An 18,495-nucleotide genomic window follows, 5' to 3' on the forward strand; every position below is an offset into this window, starting at 1 on the left:
TTCATTCCTTTGTAGAGAAAACATGGTGGCAATCACCACGTCCACGTTTTACGCACAATGGCGGGGTAAGTCGCTTTTTTGTTGTACATAACAGTTGTCATTCAAACCGATTGTGACGTGGCATAAAGATTTAATGCCTAGAAAACACGTGGACGCCATTTTTAGAAAGATGTCTTTATGGAGAGATTTGCAGCTTATAGAGTGCAGTGTCCTCGCACAGGGACATTGGGTCCATGTGTTTGAGTGTTTTGAAGTCGGTGCCCCTTGTAGAGCATTTTTTTCTTGAAATTCAACGGGTGCGAACCAAAGTCTAAAATAAAATTTGCTTTGTAATTTCAAGGTTGTTATCCACCAAAAAGGCTGACGAAGTTTGCAATCGATTTGCGAACGGGAAACCTCCGATATTTTGGACTCGGAGAATGAAGACAATGTGAACAACGTGAATGGTGCATACGATTCCGACACTGAGGAGTATGTTGGTTCATCTACTGACGGTGACAATAACGACTCCAGCGGCTCAGACATTTCGCAAAGGCGCGTTTTCTGGAAGGCGCCAGATTCTGCACCAGCAAACGACGTGGCTGTTCTCGAAACTGGGTGTGTATTCTCAGAAAAAAAGATCAAAGTTCTCGCCTGTTGACTACTACAAGCAGTATGTAGATGACATCATGCTCGAAAAAATGGCTGAAAAAACAAACCAGAGAATTCTGAGGGTGCATGGAACCATAGCTAAGTCACTGGCCAGGAAGTGAAACAGTTTTTGGGTTGTTCAATGCTAATGGGAGTGATCGGCTATCCCGGAATACGATTTTTTTGGAAGAAGAGCTTGGGTGTTAGTTCAATAGCTGACACCATGCCATGAGATCGGTTTTTCTTACTGCGACCTAACCTGTGCTGCCAACTTGACGATGACGTCAGTGATGACGATAAGAAAAGGGAGAGACTTTGGAAGGTTGTGCCTTTCGTAGAGATGGTGCAAAAGGGCTGCTTGGGCTTGGAAAGACCCAACTGCTTTTGTGTGGATGAGCAAATCATCCCATTTTCAGGGTCCTGCCCTTTGAACAACTACATTCCTAACAAACCGAACCCTGTGGGCCTGAAAAACTTTGTTCTTGCAGGAAAGGACGGGTTGATTTATGACTTCGTAAATTACAAAGGCAAAGAGATGTTTCCAGACGTTGGCCTTGGTGTATCAGGCAACTCAGTCGTGAAGCTATTTAAAACAGTGCCTGCGTGACCTTTATTATGTTACACGCGGTGCATTATGGGACGTTTTCCATAATGACGTCAAAACCTTTGTGATGTCATTCGTTACCCTTGTGATGTAACGTGTGAAGCCCTTATGGGAAACGTCCCATAATGCACCGCACGGTTACGCCAACGGCGACGCCGCTCAAGCCGGAAACGGGTGCCTATGAGCTGCACTCTAAAAAATTGTTTGGATGTTACTATCAAATCACCAGAAATGACTAAACTGGTCCCATTCCAACCCAAATTTTTGGCCAGTAAATGCATAACAAAATGTGACTGGGTATGGTGTTTGCAATATGAGCTTGTACTTCCCATTGGATGGATTGCGTTCCATAACAACGCGACCCAAACATTTCCCGCAATGCTCACCCTTCCAGTAAAACCGGCAGACGACTCGGTCGTCAGATTTGTACGCGTAACCACTGAGACAGAGTTTCGGCTTCCCCCAAGTGGTCTCCCACATCTCCATATTGAAAGTACAAACCATTACTGGGTGCTCCGTTCTATAGAGAATCATGAACACAAAGTTTGCAGTTGACAGATCTCGGATGCTGTGTGGTCTAGTATTACAAAAAAGATACCGGTTGGTCTCTCCTTGCATTGTTTGGGAAAGTGCACATGAAGGCACCCTACCTTCAATGACCTTATTTACTAACCTTTAAACTTGACCTGCAGTTTGCAATGCAATGGTTAACGGAGTAGCTTTCTGGTAAGGTTGAGTGGCTGTCCTCCTCCCCATATTTTTCTACCCTCTTCATCTTCCTTTCTGATACAACCATTCTACACTGATATTTTCATTTTGTACTTTTGAATTTGTTTGTTTACTCATGTTTTCATTCAATCCTATACACGTTTGCAAGTCCGGTCTCAGGGCGCCGCCATCTTCCTCAGTGGGGTGCGCTCTCGGGAACGGCCATAATCCGATTACGGCGCCTTAGCAAGGCTTCGTAATCGGATTATGACTGGTCCAAGCGCACCCCAGACAGGCAAGATGGCAGCGCCCTGAAGCCGGACTTGCAAACGTGTATGGAAGTGGCTTGCTTTTAAGAGAACAGGTTGAGAAGATGGCAGGTCTACCTTTCTGTGGACTACTAGCAAGAAACGAAAAGGAGCGACACATTTTTTTTTTCTGCTTCATGCGACATTGAGACAGCTCACTGCTTTAAGCAAGGCTTCGTTCTTGAAGCAAGATAAATTTATTGAAGGACAAGGAAACAAACCTTTAAGGAACATATACTCATCAGTGCACTCAATGATCACATATCTAAAAATGAAGTCTTGGTTCCCCTTCTTACTGGCCACACAAATACCAAAATCATCAGTTCCTATTAAAAAAAATTGAAGAAGCAGAGAAAATAAATTTTCTTATTGTTAGCCCCTCACTCTGCTTTAAAAAAAAAAAATTATAGTCATTATTACAGCCCTGTTGCCTTCCAGTATCAAAGAAAAGTTAGTTCCTAGAACCAGGATTCCTACACTGTTCTAGTAGGTGGTGTTCGATGAAAAAGCATTTAGTGAAATGTTCGAACCTAGACATTGAAGGTACTAGGAAGCATGCGTTGGGTGTGTGGCAACTGAAAGTCCTCTCTGCCGTTCCCATCCTGTCACTGTCAGTGTCACAGTGACCATAGGTCAAGGGCTTGTCCATGAACATAGAAACATTCCTCCTGTTAGTGGATTTGCCCCTTCTCCAAGCTTGTGGCTGAGTCCACTTCTTGCTTTCGAATCGACTCTTAAGGACAGAACAATGTGTGCTTTGAGAGAGAGAAAGAGATAAAACACACGAAACCTAATATAGCACTTTCCATCTTTGTCTACGCAGACATTTTTTTTACAACGACAACAATAAGATTGGGGATGTGAGAAATTCATAATGGTATTTCAATACATTTATGAAAATATAAATCTAATTTTTTTTTTAAGGTACCTGGGCAAAGCAACATGAAAATAATTTCAGAGATAATGAGTAATCAATTTCTTCCAAATTACTAAAAGCGATTACTAGTAACGGTAATCCATTCTTTTAGGGCTGAGTGGCTCATAAATAGTTACATGTTTCAAGCGACGAAAGCGAGTTCGATCCACACACGTGTCAAAGCCAACAACTCGTCCAGTGATGGATGTTATAGCTTGACAAATATACCGACTCCTCGGAGGTGCCCCCATATAATAAGCGAGTTTCTGCTTCTTGGAAATTGAAAGGTGCATCCTTTGCCAAACGGCATTACCTTCCAGCTGGGCCCATCATAAAAGATTACGCATAATTTTTAGCCCACAGGAAATGTGTTGTGTTTGCTCCGAGGTGACAAAAGTAACTGGGCTGTCTGAATGTTAAACATTCGGAACTTAGCCCCATTGGGCGTCTGGTGCCTCCCCTGTAGATGAGAAATGTAACCAGTGCAGTCCGACTGTTAGCCTGGATTCTTTAACGTGCATCACACAGTAGTGATACACGACCACACGCCAATACGATGCTCATCTGGATCGAGACGGGCACGGGTGGAGATCCAATCCACGATCGCCGCTAACACCTTTGGCCACTGATCCTCACCCCCTGAATTGACAGGCACTGAAAAAAAAAAATAAAGCCGTTTACAGCTCCCTGTAACGCTGAAGTAGAGAGCAGCTCTTGAGGGGGAGGAGGAAGGGGTACCAAGGGCAGCGTAAACCCCTCCTCCCTCCTCATCCTGTCTGCTAATCCTCCCTCTGAGCGGCGTCACCGTCGCCTCACAAGGGTCATATAACCTCACGGGGTCACATGACCCCTGTGAGGTCATGTGACGATGACGTCATTAGTGACATCACTAATGACGTCATCGGCATCGTCACTGATGACGACGCGTCCCATAGTGCACTGCGCGGTTACGCCAACGCCGACGCCGCTCAAGCCGGAAACGGGCGCCTAAGAGCTGTGCTTTAAAACTTCTATAGAAGGCTTAAGCAAGAACGAGCTGAAGTCACTACAGTCATGTCTCAAAAAATATGGACCCCATTAATATGGATACCCCGCTACATGGAGACCACTTTCGGGGACAAACTTGGAAAATACATGCATTTTTGTCTCGTTAATTTGGACAATTCACATTATGGACGATTTTTTACGGGAACGGAGGTGTCCATATTGATGAGACATCACTGTATTAGCAGAAGGTGACCAACACGTTTTACAAGAAGGTACCCATTCTTTTAATGGAGCCAAGGGAGGACGTCAGTGGAGTGACGCATTTAAACGTCGTCCAGGAGCGGTGTAGCTGGTAGGTCCGGCATCTTTTCGGCAGTCAGGTAACGGTCGGGTATGGAGTCTCGCCTCTGCTGCACGTAGCTGTCGGGAGACACCATCGTGTCCAGCAGCATTGTGTCCAGCTTCATGGGGGGAAGCACAATAGCGATGTACCCAGAAGACCAGGGCTGAAAACGAAGAAGAGGTGTTATGCGCAGCACACAGCGATCAAACGACCTTGCATGGCTTCGGTCATTAAAGGGGCGATGCAGCAATTTTTGTATTTTGCGCAAATACCGCTCAGAACGGATCCCTGACGTTAATGACCTATGAAACACGCATTTGTTTTTCACCCCACGCAATAGAAGTCCCAGAAAAAAATGAAAGGAAAACGAGCAGCGTTCACCCCCTCAACTCGCAGCCAGAACAAGCGGCCACATGATCTGAAGCCGATTATACGCCATCAATGTTGATCATAGCCACACGCTGGGGTTGGCAAAGCACAGGACACGCGCTGAGTTCCAGACATTGTTATGGTTTGGCTATTGTCGCCGATGCAACGACTGGACACGGGCCACTACCCGAATGCTTCTCGAGCAAGTAATTATCACGAGCCCAAATCGAGTGCCCACGCAATGCTCAGGTCCAATCTGTGAACCGCATTCAAATACCGTCATTGGGGTGTACTGCGATCCCCACGTTACGTCGTAAAATTTTGCAAAGGAGAGACTAAATGAAAATTATTGCTTTTGTCCTTGACAGTAGTACACTGCAACAAAGGCGTTTCTTGGCCAGTGGCGTTCCGTGCGAGTATCCTAGAGTCCCGCTAGTGCCAGTAAGCTTGTGTAAAGTGAAAAACATTCCAATTAAATATTGTTGCACCGCCCCTTTAACTGTGTAGCTTATGGAACTCAAAGCATGTTACACAAGACTTTGTTCCTCATTTTTCTATTTGCGCTCCGAGTCACAAGCTCTGTACTTGAAACCAAAGAGGCTGATGGTATAAGATGCTTTTTCAATTACACTCATTATGGCTAAAGGTACTTTGGTGGTTGCGTACATCAAAGTATGCAACCAAAGCGTGACTCTTCCATGGTTGTGCCGAGATTCGTTGTTGCTGTCTGAGCGGCATTAACAATAGCCCCCCTCTCACGGACCCAGATAAGAGCGCACGGATTAAAACCAATGACACTAAGCTCTTGGTGCTGCTCTACTAATGGGAAAATGGTACACTGTCATTCTAAACAAAGGCCACTGATATCAGTTCAAGCACTTGAAGAAAGTGATTGCTTCTGCAAAGGTTCAATTCCTAAAAACACCCTCTTGCATGTGGGCCTTTAGGGGTCAGCAATCAGCATGACCGATCAAACTAAAGCCCACTGGGACACATTGGGAAACCCTTAAAAGATGTTGAATATTACAACTGCAGTTCTCCTAGGTGTGACGGCAGTAATTAGCAGGATTTCAATCCCACTGAGCTCTTCCTTAAAAGTAACTAAGTTGTAAAAAACAAAAACAAAAAACACTCAACTGGTTATTTTTGAATTTTATTCATAATTCGGGGCCTTAAAGTGAATGAGGGCCCAATTTCACTATTTATCATTTGCTGACCGGGGGCTGATCCAGAACTCCGTTTTGGGGGGAGTGGGAAAATTCATTAGGATACTATCCTCCCATTCTTTCTTGTGAACCAGGGGGTCCACCCATGTCAAATTGCCCTTCGAGAAGGGGAGGGGGGGGATCGACTTTGTTTGGGGGGGTGGCCACCCCCGTTCCCCCCCCCCCCTTGGATCTGCCCCTGTTGCTGACACTTATGCATGTAGCTTCCAAGGTTTGACGTCAGAATTAATTTTCTAAATATATGTTTACTGCAAAATACCGTATTTGCACGAATATAACGCGACCATGAATATACCGCGAGGGCACGTTTTGATACCCTCAAAAAGAAAAAAATATTATTACTATCATAACGCGAACCGAGGGCGCATCAATTTCTCGCACTCGGGGGCATAGCAGATGTGAAAAGTCAATGAAAATAGAAGAAATATCAGTTTATGTTTCGACTGCACTCGTCCTCACTCCTCAGGTCCTTCCGTTTAAAATCCACTTGGCGACTACCCAGATAAGCAGCAGCACGGCACCCGCTAGTCTGGTAGTTCCTTTTTCTTTCCTGCGAGCTCCTCAGCAGCCCACAATCCAAACAAGGCACGAAGTAGAAGCACCAACACACAAACACGAGATCACTCTGGAGCAGAAACTAAACAATGCGCAGGCAGAAAAAAGACTGCTGATTCCACTGATCTCTATGTCTATTTGCTGGATCGCATTTGACCAGCTCCGCCTATGGACAGGAATGCGGCCACAGTCGGCCATCTTTTTGGTAGAGTTATATTATCTCTAGCCATCACAGTAATATGGCGGACAGCGCAATGGCGGCAGGCTGCCATAAAATAGCCGTGGATCTAGTACACTGTACCGTGGGGACCATGGGTGATATTTCGTGCTTGATCGAAGTTGTTCGACGAAGCAGATTCTTGAAACCTGGCGTGAACGGTAGCCTCATCTTTGAGGACCCGGCGAAAGTTCTACGAAAGCGAAGCACCGGGGGAAAGCAGTGCAGCTCGCATCGAAAGCAGACTCCGTACCGGCATCTGCTTTCGATGCTTCTTTTGATGCGACTTTCGATGCGTGCTGTGGTGCTTTTCCCCGGTGCTGCGATTTCGTGAAACTTTCACCGAGCCCTCAAAGATCGGGCTACCGTTCACGCCGGATTTCAAAAACATGTTTCGTCAAACAATTTCAATCAAGCACGAAATATCATCCACCCTATTCTGACGGCGGCCTGCCACCACACCTGCCAAAACGCTGTCTGCCATGGGTGGATGATAGTGGCTGCAGAAGCTGTACCTTGGCTAGAGGTAATATAACTCTACCAAAAAGATGGCCGCCAGTGGCCGCATTCGCGGAGCGGGCAAACGCGATCCAGCGATTGTCATAGAGATCAGTGGCTGAATCCGATACACGATCACACTTCTTGTTATGGTCCCTCTGCATAAACAAATGCCTCGTGTTGCACGATTGCGTAAACACGGTCAATGGTCTTGGCTTGGCTTGTTTTGACTTGACTTGGCCCGGCTAGGATTGGCTCGAATTGGCCAATGCCTGCATTCCCGCATGGCGCGCGTGCGCCGAGTTTCTGCAGTGTGCACGCGTTGTACAAACACAAAAGCGATAAAAACATTTTTTTGTTTTCTAATCGCCCCTTCAAGTGGCCCACAGGGTTCGTACAAAATATTTGACTGAAAATTCAAGGCGTTTTCAAGGATTTCAAGGATGAAAAATGGCAAAATTCAAGGAGTGTTAGCAAAATTTTATTTGCTTACAAGACTTATGGAAGCAGCGCAGTTTTTGCATGGATTTCTTTTTCCACAGAAGCTATCTCCAGCTCCTTTTCTTAAGCAGTTCGACGAAAGCTGTTTGCCTTGACAAAGTAGGTAAGGTCGTTTTTCGCTTCAGCTTCTTCCGAAAAACGGTCCGCAGATTACAGCAGGCACTTGAGTTTTTTGAAGCTTTGACTTCCTTCCGTGCATCTTATCAAGCTCTTGCTCGAGCTCTTTTCTCTTTGAAGCTGCCTGCCGTGAGAGTGCTTGTTTCTTTTGTTCGTCTAGGTATGCAGCGTACCTATGCCGGGCTTGGCGCACTGACGCCTTCAACTCTTTTGAAATCGGAACGTTCAGCAGGCCACCATGGCTTTTCACAGCCTCGCAGATAACTCGTTGAGAAATATATGACAGCTCTGCCAAATTCTCGACCGCAACCTGCTTGTTGATGCTGAAGCCTCTTTCCACTGAGGCCTGCCCATGGCTCAGGAGGAGAAGTAGTTTCACCACAGCCCATAACTGCGAGAATGAAGCATCGTGGTTCAGCAGCCGCACGAAAAAACTGTCAAGACGTTCATGATCTTTTTCATAGTTTTGTAGTTCATGCCGTTTTTCTAGACAAAACTGAATGTACTGTGTGCACACAATGTCACGTTTGTGCTCAGAGAGAAGCTTGTTGTCGATTAGTAGGCAGTTAAGCACAATTTTTAGCTTCCCAAGGCACGTGTCTGTCTTAGACATCTCTATGGGGTCGAAACATGACAACCCACGAACGAAAGGGTACCTCAGGGGACTTCTCTCCATGACTTTCAGGATCATGTTCACAAGGAAGTTCCGGCACTCGTACCTAAACTCAAGAATACACTTGCAGGGGTGGAACTCACGAAATGTACTTTGGAGCAGCCACGGGAGCAGCTGAAACAGCTGTTTTGGAGCAGGTTGGGAGCAGCTAAAACTACATTTCGGAGCAGGTTAGGAGCAGCTCAGATTAGTTTTCATTGCATTTCAGCTGGAGTTTTAGTCAAGCACGGGAGCAATTTCAATTGTGCTTAGCAGCACATATGAACACGAGTGCACGGTTAGGGACCTCGTTAGATCGGATGACATTGTGAAGGATGCGAAAACTTGAAACTGTGTGAGCCTTAATGAGAACCAACAGGGAATAACCACATGTTTCTGAAGATAGCGCCCTTGATATCTTCTGACTGGCTTTCAGCAGCTCAGAATGCAAAGCAGCATTGCTTATCGCAAAACCCACACGTGCTCGACATAGTAATTAGTATACGTGTGAACCACGTGACGTGCTTAAGCAACGGGCGTGCAGGTGCGCGAAGGAACAGGTAAACAAATTTTGAGTTTATCCTATTGGGCAACTCAATATCGAAGCAGCAGACTACGATTAACGGAGTTATCGTATTCGAAGCAATAAGGAACAAGGTTAAAGTACGCCGAGCAGATCTACCGCTTGCGTGAGAGCTGCTGGCCGGCAAGGTTTCGGATTGGGCCGCGTTTCAGAAGTTATCAAATCACGATTTTTCTTGCGGGAATGCGGTTCCAGCTTCTAACAATGAAGTACTAAAAGGAATCTTTTGCCCATTTGTTTTTAACTGGCTGACGTCCGGATCCCGGGCCGCAGAGCCCGAGGCAATCTGACGCTTAACGGCTCGACCTCACTTCGGCCGACTTGCTTAGCCGCTTATGGTTGAAGAGTAGTAGCAGGTGATGTAGTGCTTGAAATCAGACCTCCGATTTCTTTCGCGCGCTTCAAGATTCGGGGTACACAGGGAGAATAAAGAGATAAAATTATTGCAAGGTCGACCCAGCTAAACGCGCTCATTGTTGCCAATCGAGTCGATAGAAACCGAAACCAAAACAAAATACTATTTTTTTTTTTGGCGCACGTTTTGCGATTTGGTGCATCATGGCGCCAGGTATTGGTTGTGGCGCAATTTCCGCAACATGGCGCAGGATGGCGCAGACAAATGCGTATGGCGCAAAATGGCGCAAATGGCGCAGCCGTTCCACCCCTGACTTGGCCGCTCGCTTTGCAGCATTTCAAAATCTTCTCAGCTGCACGTCCAACATCCACCTTTTCAAGTTCTGTGTAAACGGCAGCATCTTCAACATCAATTCGCAGCAGCTTCGTGATGCTGGTGGCTTCTGTCATTACAGAGCGCTTTACAAACCTTGACAGAAGGCTCCTCAGAACACTTTCAAGTTCTTTTGCCAGCAAAAAAATCTTGGGAGAATCACTCTGAAAAACAGTCAGGAAAGGCTGCACAACCATGGCAACATTCAGGGAAAAGTTCAATTTTGCAAGTGCAAGCTGGTCATTTAGAAAAGCACTGACGTTTTCATATGCTCTGCATTTTGGCACGGGCAGCCTGCGGCCACTCACTGCTTCAGTGTATTGCTTCAAGTGCTCCCATGTGGCCAGGGCTCTTTCCAGTACGGGCACGTTCTCGATCCAACGGTGAGATACAAAAGGAAGTGGAAACACACTGCTCCTTGTCTCTCAAATAAAATCTTCACGCCTGGCCGGTGCATCATGAAAGAGTGAGAATAAGCTGGACAAATATGTGTCAACTGGCCATCCCGTTGCATGCATTCTAGCTTTGTAGGCATTATGCACTGTGCGAAGGCCACACGATCCAATATCCAAACACTGAACTTGAAAGTCATTTTTCATGTGCTGCTGGAACTTGTGGAAAAGGCTCCAGTTGACATTGGGGCCATCCATGGAAAGCTGAACAATTTTGCTCATCGGAAAGGACGCCAGCGCTTTCGTCAAATTCTTCATGAGGTTGTTCGCTGTGCTGTGGCCCATGAATGCCGATGTCACATACCTTGTTGTCACCTCAGAATTGTTCCACAGTCTCACGTGAACATCAAGCTGTTTCTTTTGCAGGTATTCGTTTAACGTTTCATCAAAAAGTACAACAAAATGTTCAGATTTCTCCATCATGTCCAAGACTTGAGAAGTGAAAAATGGGCGCAGACCATGGCACGCGATGTACGCGAATTTTTTTTCCGAACAAGTGAAGCTTCTCGCGATATCGCTATCCGGAAACATCTTTTGGAACAACTCGGAAACTGATCCGCTGGAGCTGTATGAGTAGTGTGAAGACACAACTTTCATCGTCCACAAAATTTCGGCTTTAATCACGGAGTCATGCCTTCTGCAGTCTTCGTCAAGGGTTGCAGCTCGAGAGGATGTTTCCGTGTTTTCCCGCTGAGAAGTCGTTTCTGTGACGTTTGCCGCTTGCAAAAAACTCGTGACGGAAGAGCAGCCCTCGCCTGCCGCAACTTTGGATCGGTGCTTGGCACTTTTCTGATGGCTCTTCAACGCCGACTCCACCATTGTTGCAATGTCGACCGACTTCTGACATACTGCGCACTTCGCTCGATAAGGGTCGCTTGTCTCCGGCCTCACCCAGTGACGATATTCGCTGTGCTCCGGCCACGCAGACTGAAACTTGCACTTTCCGCCTGGCATCCTGTCAAAGTACTGTCAAAGTAAAGTTGCAGGCATTGCACACAGCACAAATGCAAACTTTCGCCCAGAAATGACGCGCGAGGCCGACGCACGGAGCGAGTATACCGAGTACCGACCGACCGACCGTTACTATAACTTGCGTTGGATTGGATTGGATTTCTGGCTCACATTTGTTGCCAGAAGACGCAGGCGCTGCCGGTTTCGAAACCGAAACTTGCTGCTATTGCTCTCCTGTCAAGACTACATGTTTTCGCAAACATTCCTCAGTAAACGCGTTTTTGAAATCAGTGCGACTTACGGAAATACGTCGTTCATTTGCTATATTGAAGCAAAGTCCACTAAATTTTCAAGGATTACAAGGAGCTCACTTATATCTAAGGAGTTTCAAGGGCCCTTGAATTAATGTTATCAAATTCAAGGACATTCAAGGATTTCAAGGGTCTGTGCGAACCCTGTGCAGTGTGCACGCGTTGTGCAAACACAAAAACAATAAAAATGCTTTTTTGTGTTTTCTTATTTGCCCCTTCACGTGGCCCAATAGCTAATAAATTCCCTACCACACCCCCACTTCTTTTCACACCCGGTATTTTGCATTGAGCCAGGGGGATGGTTTTCTCCTCTGGCTTTCTCCAGACTCGCGCGCCTCGTGGCTGAACTCGATTCCGAATATAACGCGAGATGCGTTTTGGAGCACGTAATTTCGGAAAAAAACTCGCGTTAAATTCGTGCAAATACGGTAAACATTTGGTTTGCATACCTCAAACCTTCGTGCAACTGACATAAAAAACGCCAAACAACAACAACAACAGGCCGTCTGCATGTGAAATTTGCATACTAATAACAAGGTGGTACAGTCAAACCTCGACGTAACAAACTTCTATGTAACGAAACCCCCAATGTAACGAAGTACACAACCTTTTCTAACAGCAAGTGTATGCATGCCATGCATTTTTTACTTCTACGTAACAAAGTCCCGTTTGCCGTAATTTCGATGTAACGAAGTTTCATGGACAATTCAGCACAAACTTTTGGGCCCCAAAGAGATTTTGGGAAGCACACGCGCTGAAAAGGGCCCCCGATAAGGCGCAAAAAGTGAAACGGGCCGCCTAACTGGCCCATCTGGCCCAATGCACCCAATGCTGCGGAGGGTGCCCTCTGGGAAGAAGTCGGCGAATCTGGCGAGTGTGGCATACAAAACGGCCACTAGAGGACACTAGAGCATCGCTGTTTCGTCCGTCGGCTTCATTAGCACTGTGTAGATCGGTTGAGGCCTAACTGAAAGCTTGTGTTTCTCGTTGTTTAGGTCAGCCCATGCATTCTGGTATTGAAGCCTAGTGACACATTTTCGTGCATTAGTGCTTTAGCACTATGAGCTCCGGCAAGCGAAAGGTGTTGTCATTTGAGCAGAAAGCGAAGATCGTGCAAGCAGTCGCCGATGGTGAAAAGAAGAAAGATGTTGCAGCCCGGTTTGGAATTCCTCAGAGTTCGCTGTCGACGATTTTGAAGGCGAAGGAAACCATACTTGGCTCATAGAGTGGCATAAGCGGTCTACGTAAACGACTGAAGCTGGCGGTCTATGAAAACGTTGACAAGGCTGTTTTTAAACGGTTTATGTCTATCCGGGCACATAACGTCCCCACAACTGCCGCTGTACTGCAGTAGAAAGCGAAAGGTTTTGCCTGCCTGCTGGGTCACGATGATTTTCAGGCAAGCAGCGGAAGCCTGGACAAGTTCAAGGGCCGGCATGCGATTGTGGGAAAAGTAAACAGCAGAAAATCGTCTTCAGCCGACGCACTAGAATCTGCCGGATGGCTTGAAAAAGAGATGCCGGGAATGCTGGAGCGCTATGCGCCTGGGGAGATTTACAACGCCGACAAAATGGCTTTTTTTTATCAGATGCTTCCAAATCGGACGCTCTCTATCAAAGGTGACCATTGCCATGGCGCTAAACAGAGCAAGCTCCGCATTTGAGTTTTGTTATGCGCAGATATGGACGCCAGTGACAAAAAGGTGCCGCTTGTAATTGGGAGAAGCAAGAATCCCCATTGCTTTGCACACACCCGGAAGCTTGATGTGAACTACACATCAAACGGCAAGGCATGGATGACCAGAGACATTTTCCGCGCTTGGCTGCAAGCTTTTGATGCTGCCATGAGGGACGCCAGCCAGAGTGTGTGTCTTGTGCTAGATAATTGTTAGGCACATCAACGTTGAAGATGTAGGCCTCACCAGTGTGGAGCTCAAGTTCCTGCCGCCCACTGCATGTCCCTCATCCAAACGCTCGATCAGGGAATTATAAACAGCGTAAAGTGTTTCTACCGTAAACGGGTCGTAGATGAACTGGATCTTCGACTGAACCGTCTGACGAAAGTGGACATTTTCCAAGCGTTAAAAATGCGGACAGCCTGCTGGAAGGTCACGCCAAAGGAAGCTATCGTTAATTGCTTCCGAAAAGCTGGACTTCACGATGTGGCAACCACAACCGAGGCCGCAACAGCCAGCAGCTGTGCCGACCAAGAGATGGCCGATGACCAGGCTCTTCACGAAGCGTGGCGAAGCCTTCAAGGCGATGGAGCCGCCCTTGACAGCGTCGACCTCGACGACTTTCTGTACGCTGGCTGCTATCAGTGCGACGGAGGAGGTGACCGACAAGGCGATAGCTAACGATGTTCGTGGGAACTTGCAAGACGGGGAAGACAGCGAGCCTGATGAGCAAGACACCTGCGATGTCCCCAGTAACCATGAAGTGGTGGACGCAATCAATGTCTTGAAGCAATTCGCGAGCACACAGCAAGACAAAGACGCGATGCAGGCCGTCTGGCTATGCGAACGTCGTGTGATGCCAATAATAATGTCAAGAGTGGCCCAGAAAAAGTTGACGGACTACTTTCAACGGAAATAAAGGCGTTCTCGGTGAGCTTTGTGAACCCGAGAAACATTTCTGGAAACTTTCTTTAACGCTAGCTCCGAATTTCTATGTAGCGAAATTTCAATGTAATGAAGTAAATTCCGAATTTTACCGACTGTATTACATCTAGGTTTGACTGCATAAAGTGCCTTCAACTGGCGTGTTTAGCAACCATGAAGTGGCAACAAATTACATCAAAAGAGCCGGCGTGTCGCGCCGTCGGTGTTGCGATCCTGACGGTTGATCGTAAGAACTCCAGCAAGAAAGGCGAGCGAACGCTCGCCTTTCTTGCATCCCAATTCCTGGCTGTTAGAGCCTCCGCAAACCGTCCACCTGTGGAGCAAACTACGGCAGAAAGGGCACCTGCCCCATACACCCCTGCTGTTACGCCGCTGCCAGGGTCGCGGTAGGCAACTGCACGAGACTCCCACAGCGTTGCCGGGCAGAAATTGCGAAACTGCACCGGAGCGCGAGCTAAACGCGATGGTCGGAAACACGTTCCAGGCCGTCGTACTACTACAACTGACCAAATACTGCTCGGTCGAACGAGTGCCGCCAGAGTTGTTGCACATTCTCAGTACCGAAACTTCCAAGCTTCGTCCAAGAACTGCGTCAGACCGCCGAGACGAACGGCTATGATGTGGTAAGCCTGTGCAATCAAATCAAATCGTTTCACTGTGTTGCGTCGGTGTTTGTGCGCGCCCTCCTTGCCCGCAGCCCCACTACAGTGACTGACAAAGCGAGAATGGCAGGGCGTGTCTTGCAAACGTCTGGCCTCCAGCGTGTGCTCCGTGCCTCCCGCCATACTTTGGCTGCACGAGACACCGAAGCGTCGTTGAAGAAAGGACGCTCGCGCGGGGGGTGGGGCAACCAAAACTCTGTGCCATCCTTACCTTGCCAGTGGCAATAGTATTTCTTAGTGTTGCACGAATATCCAAATTTTGCAACAGTAGTTTCGAATAATATGCTACTCGCAGTGATGTGATTGGCCTAAGCCATTTTGGAGCACCTTTTGGAGCAGCCAAAACAGTGTTTTGGAGCAGAAAAAGTGGCTTTTGGAGCAGCCAAAACAGTGTTTTGGAGCAGCAAAAGTGGCTTTTGGAGCAACCAAAACAGCATTTCGGCGCAGAAAAGGTGGCTTCTGGAGCAGATATTCTTAGAAAACAAATATATGTTTTAAGTGCTGGACAAACGAAGGGCACTTTGTGTTGTGATGTGTTCTGATGGGATGTGTTGTGACGGAACTCGCTGCTTTTGTTTTTACAGCCGAGACATCCCACAAGTATACAGTGCTGTAAACATTGCCAAGCAAATGCAAAAAAAAAAAAAAAAAAAAAAAAGCTGTTATTGTTTTATTGGTTCCTGACGTGCCAGAGTTTTACAAAAAGTAAGGAAACGTAAAACGATGGATTGCAAGCGTCCCGGCTGGTGCCTCTGTCATGCAATCATGTTCGCATGCACGTGAGGGCAACTTCGGCAGGCATGCAGCTGCACGTGCTTCGTCGCGCGAGCGGAGGCAACGGCTGTTCAATCGAAACCGAAACCATGCCACTCCGCTCCGTCGCTAACTGGTTCCAAAAATAGTATGCAAAATGTAATTGTCGAGCACACGACAATAAAAGTCCAGCGGAACGTGCTTGCCAGGCCGGCATCCGATTTACAGCTAAAAACACAGAAAAAAAGAACCTGATTATATTCCTAACGAGCGTGTTGGTAAGATGTACTAGATAACAGAAAGTATAAAACAGAGAGAGGACGAAAGACAGACCAGAACATTCTTTCCTGAGCGCATCGATATAAGACATCGCGAGCCAGGGTCAAAAAGTTCTTGAAACGCTTTGTGCAATGACTGAACTCGTGACAAACAAGCGCGATGTGCGGGGTCAGTGTGCAGACATTGCCTTCTTTGCTTTAGCTCACTTCTCTTCATCAACTTTCTTTCACGGCATATTTTCACGTACCGGGGTCCCTCTCGAAAGAAAGCCCATCGAGAGAAACCTAAATAATCAATACTTCGCAAAGCAGCCTTAGAGTTAAATAGGGATTTTTATAGCAGTGTTTGATTTAAACAAGAACAAGAATGTCGATGCGTTTCAGTTTAGAAAGCGCCATATCTGCAGCGATGTGGGGACGGCAACACACAACGTCGCGCGACCACGGCGACTGTGGTCGCGCAAGCGCTTCAACTCACAAAGTGACCCTCGCCGCGCAAAAACGTGGTTTTGATGGTTTTGTTTCACAGCATGACGGCATGTCCGGCACCCGGCACACTAAAGTCGGACCGTCTGCGCACGCCCGCATCTATCGTTAATATTTTTATCTTTTTTTTTTTTAACGCGAGAGGGCGAGACGAGATGCTTGAGACGACGAGCGCGCGAAACGCGAGACGGCGGGGTCCATCTCGAGAGAAAGCCCACCGAGAGAAACCTAAATAATCAATACTTCGACATAGCAGTCTTTGAGTTAGAGGGACTTTTGTAGTAACATATGGTCTAAACAAGAACAGGAATGTTGATGAAAATGTGGCAGTACTTAGTTTCATTTCAGAAAGTGCCATATCTGCAGCGATGTGGGGACGGAAATACCTGACTTCGCACAAACACGGTGACTGGAAGGCAGGGACCAAATATAGTCTTCCCATGGCCATTGCTTAAGTTTCAGGAGCGAGTGCTTCAGCACACAAAGTAACTCTTGCCACGCAAAAACATGGTCTCGTTTCACAACATATCAGCATGGCTGGTACCTGGCATGCTAGTGTCGGAGCATCCGCACACACCCGCGTCTATCATTGAAAATATTTTAAAAAAGAGGCGAGAGGATACCCACGAGACGACGAGAGCGCGAAATGCGAGACAGCGGGAAAACCATGCAAAACCATGCAACACACGCATGCTCATTTACGGTACTCAGTTTAGTTTCGGTTTTGAAAGGCGACCGAAATTGTTTTTTTGGCACAGGCTTGGCGCAAATTAAATATATTTTGGCCAAATGTAGCAGGATGTAGCAGGGTTAGCCCCTTGGCACAGTTTGGCACAATTGGCGCAGCACTCACATCACTGCGATGTCAGCCTTTCCAGTTTGGAGGGACGCCTACCTGCTTGCACCTCTGCCCACTGCAGCACGTTGCATTGGCGTTGGAAGTCGGTGAAACAGTTGTGAGCTTTAGAATTGCGTATACGAGCGAAAGCAAGCGCTGTGTGTTTGCGTTAACTTTGCGTGTTCCACACTGCACATGCGTGGAGCCCAAAATTGCAGTCTTGGATTGGCGCAAGGCGATAAGATGCACACACAACGTGGGGCACGCAACTTAACGCAAATGCACAGCACTTGTGTTTGCTTCTATATGCAATACTAAAACTATCTAGCAAGGTACAATCCCATACCCGCTGCAGCACTACGTTGGGACAGTTGAGAGTTGCTTGCGTTCGGAAATGACATTTCGCGAGCCCTGATCGCGAGCAGTTCTGCCGTGCCCGCGTCGGGGGACCCTCACTAGAGCGTTTCCGGTTTCCGCCGTGGGAGGGTGAGCAGCGAGCTGGAGGTGCAAATACACATCAATCTTAGTTCTTCTCTGGAATGCACAGTTCTGTTCTTGAAGTGTGGTGATAGTGATGTCATTGTTGGAATTTTCTACCGTCCTCCTAATATGAATGGTACATACACACGTGAATTCCATCAAATTGTGAGTGAGATGCTTACGCATTTCCCTAACAGTGCAATAATTATACTCGGTGACCACCTTTCCTGGCTATCTATTGTAATCAGTGATACAGAGGCGCACACCTTTCTTCAGTCATGCCTCGAGTTCCCATTATCTCAACTCGTTACTCAACCCACATGGTCATCTCTCGCTTCTGTCATCAACATTCTTGATTTAATTTTGACGAACAATCCTGACACTTGTTCCGACATAATTAATCCAGACAGGCCTTCCAATCATGACGTTATCACTAGACTCTTCGTCCTTTCGATTAAAGAAAGGACTACTATTAAGAAGAGAAGGTGTTACAGCAAAGCGAATTTGATGGCCTTAACTCTGAACGATCGCTTTTTTCCGAACATTTTTTGAGAAAATACTTGTCACGCTCACTTCAAGAGAAATGAAATTTGTTTAAAAATACTCAGGCTAATTGTTCCTGTCATATCCATAATAAGCAATAGCAGCATACCTTTTGGTTTAAAAAACAACTTCGACTGCTTAACAATGAAAAGAAACGACTGTTCAGGCGTGTTGACAAGA

The 18,495-nt window shown here is 46.9% G+C and overlaps 1 protein-coding gene and 1 pseudogene across 1 annotated transcript in view; one reads left to right on the forward strand and one right to left on the reverse strand.

The window, feature by feature from the left end:
* Positions 1-443: 443 nt before the first annotated feature.
* LOC121837498 lies at positions 444-1,237 on the forward strand (annotated as a pseudogene).
* A 3,176-nt stretch (positions 1,238-4,413) lies between these two features.
* The window catches only part of LOC8027830 (protein Abitram), a 77,626-nt gene continuing 63,544 nt past the window's right edge, over positions 4,414-18,495 (reverse strand). Inside the window, exon 5 of the mRNA XM_029973457.4 lies at positions 4,414-4,659. Coding sequence (XP_029829317.3) covers positions 4,477-4,659 — 183 coding nt within the window. The 3' untranslated portion in view covers positions 4,414-4,476. The remainder of the gene's footprint in view (positions 4,660-18,495) is intronic.

This window comes from Ixodes scapularis, unplaced genomic scaffold (genome assembly GCF_016920785.2).
Source record: "Ixodes scapularis isolate PalLabHiFi unplaced genomic scaffold, ASM1692078v2 PGA_scaffold44__24_contigs__length_19508400, whole genome shotgun sequence".
Classification (NCBI taxonomy): Eukaryota; Metazoa; Arthropoda; class Arachnida; order Ixodida; family Ixodidae; genus Ixodes; species Ixodes scapularis.